General features: G+C 41.0%; 1 protein-coding gene across 1 annotated transcript in view; it reads left to right on the forward strand.

Annotated features, from left to right (window-relative positions):
- The window catches only part of rchy1 (ring finger and CHY zinc finger domain containing 1), a 28,341-nt gene extending 24,553 nt beyond the window's left edge, over positions 1 to 3,788 (forward strand). Inside the window, exons 8-9 of the mRNA XM_078566573.1 lie at positions 1,619 to 1,739; positions 2,904 to 3,788. Of these exons, the coding sequence (XP_078422699.1) occupies positions 1,619 to 1,739; positions 2,904 to 3,020 (238 nt within the window). The 3' untranslated portion in view covers positions 3,021 to 3,788. The remainder of the gene's footprint in view (positions 1 to 1,618; positions 1,740 to 2,903) is intronic.
- Positions 3,789 to 6,622: the final 2,834 nt, after the last annotated feature.

Below are 6,622 nucleotides of genomic sequence, written 5' to 3' on the forward strand. Positions count from 1 at the left end.
ACAGTGAACTGGCCTCTGGGTGCTGACCTTCTTAGCGTCCATACCTGAGTTTCAAGGACACCTGCAAGCGAGATATGAAGATGGGGACGTTGACACTGACAATTGGAGACAGCCGCTGACAGCCATGACCTCTGGAACTGACTGTTTGGAAGGGCATTGGAAGAGGTGAGCAGAAATGAAAAGCTCAGCTGACTGAGGAGAGGGCTGAGAGAAAACAGAGGCCAGTGAATTGTGCACCTTCTCAGCCCCACTGTCTTCCTCTGGCGAATATGGCAGAGACTTCCAGACCAGAGTGGAGTCCTGAGCCACAGCAGGCGATTCTTAACACAGAATTGACCACCACGGTGCAAACCATCGTCTAATGAGACAGAAGGCTGCCACTGCCAGTTATCAAAATATCTTTTGTGTTGTACAGCTAAGTAGTAAACCGAAAACACCTAGAGTACAATTGTTAACGCGTTGTTTATAGCAAATATTTGGAATCGTTTTTACCGATACAGTAACAAAGTTTTATGCAATTAACAATTCGGAATTTTAATTTTTTTTAATATTGGGCCAGATTTTGCTTTGAGTGGTGAATGAGCAACAGCTGCTGATTTATGAGACCTGTTCTTGCCCACTGGCTTTCAATGGGATTTTGCACATTGCTGTCAGCGTGACACACTCTACAGAGTATCTGGGGCCTGTGTGAACAGGGCAGGAAACTGGCCTGCATTGTGCTTTGGAATATCAGTGTTGAGGCTATCAACCCTCACTGTTACTGTGGAGTAAATTGGACATCAACTACTGGACTCTGCATGTGCATGGTTAAATGCAGAAATCCTTCTAAGGGTGTGAAGTTCTAGTGCTTACCTGTTAGTTATCTACTAAACATGCCAGAAAAAGTTGGGGCTGATATATTTGGTTGTAAGTGAATTTTTAACAGTGTGATCAATGATAATTACTGTCAACCAGTTTTTCTGGCACTGAACATTAACACTGAACAATGTGGACTCATTCCTTCAGCATTTTAAGAAAATGATCATCTTAACTAATCAGATTGAAGAATCGTTGATGAGCACCAAAATGTAAACCAGGACATGTAAATTAGAATTCAGTGTCAAGTTGTGTACAGAAAGTGAAATACAGAGGGAAAGAAAGAACAAGAAACATATAAAAAACGCTGGAAGAATAAGTAAGAAATTTAGTTAATCTTTAAAAAGTTCCAACAATTGAATGACAATGGAATGAAACTCTATACATGTAAAAGTTCATTTTCAGTGTTAGGGGTTGTTTGGTAGTAATTCAGACTGATTACGCCAAAAAGGGTACATAGACTGGAATGGATAAACCCTGATACTCTGCAGCAAGTTTAGTCTGTAGCTACTAGTTCAGTGCCAGAAGCTCATACCATTCAATGTTTGTGAAAGGGGAGCCAGATGGGGAGATACCATTTTCACACAGCCCGCCTGCATTTCTGGTTTAACTGTGTATGTGCGCCCATAGCAAGTTGCTGTGCCCTTTGTGCATAAATAACAGTGAGTGCCATTAGCCTCTCGGTTATTCTTACACCAAAATCCATCCATTATGTTTTGACTCTCCTTTGTACAAATTGATCTGTGTAACCCTGTTTTTTCAGAGCCTACCGGTGTCCTTTGTGTATGCGGTCGGCTGTTGACATGACAAAATACTGGGAGGAACTAGATACAGAAATAGCCCAGACTACTATGCCATCAGACTATCAGAATATGATTGTTAAGGTAAAAGCTGACTTTTACTTCACATATTTAACGGCCAGTGTACTAGCAATAGTCCTCAAGAGATATTTAAAAGTGTACATTTTATGCCTAGGATTAAACTGCAGTAAAAGCCCTGTTAAGGCCTTGCACCTCTGTAAGGTTGAACTAATTTACTAATGTCACTGTGAAACATTCACACGTGCAAGGAGCTGTTCCCGGTATTGCAAAGGTATTTCAGTTCAGAGCATTTATTCCTTTCAGATGGATGTTGATTTGCACAAGCAATCTGCAAGCAAACAAAACTTGTATTTATATTTCACCTTTAATAAACATCCCACCCCTACACAGACACATTAACAGACAAAATTTGGCACCAAGCTACATAAGGAGAAATTAGGGCCGTTGACCATAGTCATGAGTCAGGAGCATCTTAAAGGAGGAGAGAGATCTGCTGCTCCTACCTGGTCTGATCTACATGTGACTGCAGTCCCATGCAGACCCCACATGCTTGACTTGTGACACCTTCTGAAGTGGCCTAACGAGACATTGAGTTTCTACGGCTGAGGTAATTAAATAAGGCCTTGCCGTTTTCACTCAGAATCCTGCAAACCAGTAACTTGAATTCTGCTGTGTGTATGACTGTTTAGCTGGTCATGTATGTGATGACACTCCAGTTCTGAAAGTAGAGTCAGGTCGTTTCTCCTCTGAGCCAGAAAGTTGTGGGTTCAAGTTCCACTCCAGAGACTTGAGCACATAATTGAGGATGATATTTCTGATGTCATGACTGAAGGAGTGCTGCACTGTTGGAGATAGCGTGTTTCAAATAAGACATTAAACCAAGGCTTCACAGGTGGGCATAGACCCTATTACATTAACCTGAAGAAAAGCAGCTGCGCTCTCCACAGTTTCCTGGGAAATATTTATCCCTCAACCAACATTACTAAAAACAGATTGACTGTCACACTGGTGTTTGTGGGATCTTGCTCTGCACAAATTGGTGGCCATGTTTCCTGCATTACAGAAGTGATTACACTTCAAATGGTACCCCATTGGCTGTAAGGCACTTTGGAGAATCCCAAGGTCACAAAAGCCAGTAAATACTTATAAATCGTTCCTTTCCAGCGTGTGTAGTGCATTCCGTCATCCATCTGGAATGTGTGTGTGATTGTGCGATTTCTTCCACAGATCATGTGTAATGACTGCCAGCTCCATAGCACCACACCGTTCCATGTGTTGGGTCTGAAGTGCAGCGGATGTGGGTCTTACAACACTGCCCAAGATGGAGGGCTGATCACACCATAGGGACAGCAATGATGCACAGCCTGCCACCCTGTAGGATTCTCAATTAAACCTCTTGAAAATGGATTTGAAATACCTGGTTCACAAACTTCCTTTTGACAGTTTTCCAACTAGCAAGCTGAAAACATCCATAATTGTCAATCATATGATGTAACTCGATAGTTTTGGGGGCCAATAACCCACTTAAATCCTTGGATTTGTTTGTTGCGTTTTTCCTCAGTTGCTATGTACATGCCAGGTAAAGTTGAAATGGTTTCCTAGCTTGTGCTAGGGCATTGAATCTGGCCATTGTCTTATATCTAGAATAACTGACCTTTCAATTCAGCTTAGTGCACTGGGAGAAGCTAGGTTACTTCTTGATGTGGCTGCACATCTATATGCCCTGCAATCATGGTTATTGGAAAACAGTGTGTATCTTGTAGCTCAAAACCTTAAATGGAATTTCTTGATTTCACTATTCAGTAACACACTGAATTCTTTCATCAATAGCTCCAGCTAAGAGCCAATGGTAATACCTGTAATACATTCTTTGAATCCATGCTCTGGGTGAGTTCTGTGTTTAGAACTGTCTTCAGGTTTTATCTGATCCTATAAGTCATTCTTGCCTCAGACAGTCGATTGTTGCTTAAAGAAACAATGTTGAGGATTGTGTGTTTGTGCAAGATGTATAACGTCCAACAGCTCACTGCAACAAACATGAATGCTGTATCAGTACACATCGTACATTCTTAAAGTATCATTCAAGCCCTATAAAGGTATAAAATAATGGTAGTTTGTGGACAGTGTTTGCATTGGCATTTGTGTCCGCACCCTCGCTTGACTCTTTAACTGATTTCTACAGTTTTCAACATCATTGTTCCAGGAACATATTTATGACTTTTAGTATTTCGTTATGTGATGTCTTAATTTTTTGGTATCTTTTTGTCCTTTAATTCTAAATGGGTCTTTTTGTCCTGCGACACCCCCATTGGCAATGAGTTTGCATTGAGCACAACCCAAGAAAATCATAGGTTACCCACCCGCAATGTTTTCCCTGTTTAGCATGTGTCAACTGTGACTGAATAGGTAGCACTTTCATCTCTAAATCACAAGGCTGTGTGTTCGATCCCAACTCCAGAGACTTGATTACGTAGTCTAGGCTGGCAGTACTGAGGGAGTGCTGCACTGTTGGAGGTGCTGTCTTTCAAATGAGACCTTGAACTGAGCTGTCTGATGTTGACGTGAAAGATCTCATGGCACTATTTCAAAGAAGAGCAGGGGAGTTCTCCCCAGTCCTGGCCAATATTTATCCATTAACCAACCTAAATCAAATTACCTGATCGTTTTTGTATTTCTGATTGTGGGAGATTGCTGTGTGCAAATTTCTGTCACTTTTCCTGCTTTTCAACAGTTACTACACTTTACAAGTACTTCATTGTAAAAGGTACGTCATTCAGTTCGAGACGGTAAAGCATTTTGGCTTGCCCTGAACTCATGAACAGCACTATAAAATTGCAATTCTCTTTTTTTGCTATGCCTGTGGGTGCTTAGGTACCACATGTGGCAAATGTTTATATCCTGGCAACATAGTGGTCATTCTTAGGCTCAGTCTGGGTTTAAAAAACGTACGACACTCCAGTCGCTGATTAGATGCTGTTTATTCACTCATGATAACGGTGAAATTTGATATGAATGCACAAGGTACTCAAACTGTGACTTAACCGATTTCCAATGTAGACTGATCATAATCTCTCTGAATTTCATTCAATGCAACTGTACATAAAACCCAGGACAACAAATTGTTTTGCCCTGACTTTTTCTACCTGTAATTGTCTTTTCATGACCTCTAGCGTTTGTATCTTTACTTCAGCAAGCTAGTATCAATAGCTAATGTGCAGAGCCCTGAAAAGGAAGGCCCTGGAGAAGAATTCAAACTGATTGAAATACATGAATGAGGAAGTGTTGCTACAATTGTAGCGGGCTTTGGTGAAACCACATCTGGAATGCTGTGCGCAGCTTTGGTCTCCATATCTGAGGAAAGATGTACTTGCCTTGGAGATGGGATAGCAAAGGTTCACTAGATTGGTCCCTGAGATGAGAGGATTGTCCTATAATGAGAGGCTGAGTAAGTTGGGTCTATACTCTCTGTAAAGAGAGAGAGGTGATCTCCTTGAAACATTCAAGATTCTGAAGGCGCTTGACAGCGTAGATACTGAGAGGCTGTTTCCCCTGGCTGGGGAAATCTAGAACATGGAGGTACAGTCTCAGGATAAGGGTTCAATCATTTAGGACTGTGATGAGAAATTTCTTCATTCAGAGAGTTGTGAATCTTTGAAATTGTCCACTCCAGAGGTATGTGGATGTTCCATTGTTGAATAGATTTAAGGCTGGGATAGACAGATTTTTGGTGTCTCAGGAAATTGAGGAATATGGGGAGTAGGTGAGTAACGAATTGAGGCAAAAGATCAGCTATGATCACACTAAATGGCAGGGTAGGCACAAAGTGCCGCATGGTCTACTCCGAATTTCTTATGTTATTATCAGTGATGATGACCATGAAACTTTTGGATTGTTGTAAAAACCCATCTGGTTCACTGATGTCTTTTAGGGAAGGAAACCTGCTATGCTCACCCGGTCTGGCCCACGTGATTCCAGACCCCACAGCACTATGGTTGACTTTTAACTGCCCTCTGAAATGGCCTAGCAAGCCATTCAGATATACCAAACCATGATAACAAAGTAGAATAAGCTCCACGTGAGCAGCAGCAGTTCAGTAAGAGGGTTTGCCACCAACCTCTTGGACAGTTCATGATGGGCAATAAATGCTGGCCTTATCAGTGACTCCCACATCCCACAAATGAATAAAACGTTATTCCCCATTGAGCATTTGATTTTATTGAACCTTTTTTTCAGTATTTAAGTATTCATTATTTGATATTTTGGATTTGTCTTTTTTCTCTATTATACTGAGAAGTTGGCTCTGAATTGTTATCAACTCTGCTATAATACCAGAATTACCAGGAGCTGGCACTATAATACCTGAACCAGGAGTTCAACTGAAGTGAGCAAGGAAGTTGAGCAAAGCTTAATGGCAATGTATTGTCACAAGTAATAGCAGGAGCAGAGGCTTTAGACTAGTTACGAAACTGGAACTGGAGAGTTGGGCCTGACGCAGAGGCTAAAGAGTGATGTTGTGGGCATTGAGGGCATGTGTGTGCAGAGTCCTGTAAGATCAGGAATGCACAGTGGCCAGAAAGGGAAGGCCTTGGTGAAGAATTCAAAGTCTAGGAATGGAGCAAAACTCATCTTAAGCCTCTGGGAACAAAATCTGATTGGGCAGATTTCAAGAAAGGAATATCTATGGGTACGTTTAACATTTTTTAAATTGTGTTTTTATGTATTATGTTAAATCTTACATTTGAGGCATATATAGTCTACTGGCTTCAGGAATAAACATTAAAAAAATATCAAAATTGAACGATCTGATTGGGAAATGAATTGACCTTTTGTTGCTGGAGTGAATTTGGGTATTTTGTGAGCTGTTTGTCTATAAATGATAACTTTTCTATTAAACTTGAGTAAGGTGGCATGTTTGACTAAACAGCTTATATTAGTCAAACTTTAAA

The sequence above is a fragment of the Cetorhinus maximus genome, chromosome 1 (genome assembly GCF_964194155.1).
Source record: "Cetorhinus maximus chromosome 1, sCetMax3.hap1.1, whole genome shotgun sequence".
Taxonomy (NCBI): Eukaryota; Metazoa; Chordata; class Chondrichthyes; order Lamniformes; family Cetorhinidae; genus Cetorhinus; species Cetorhinus maximus.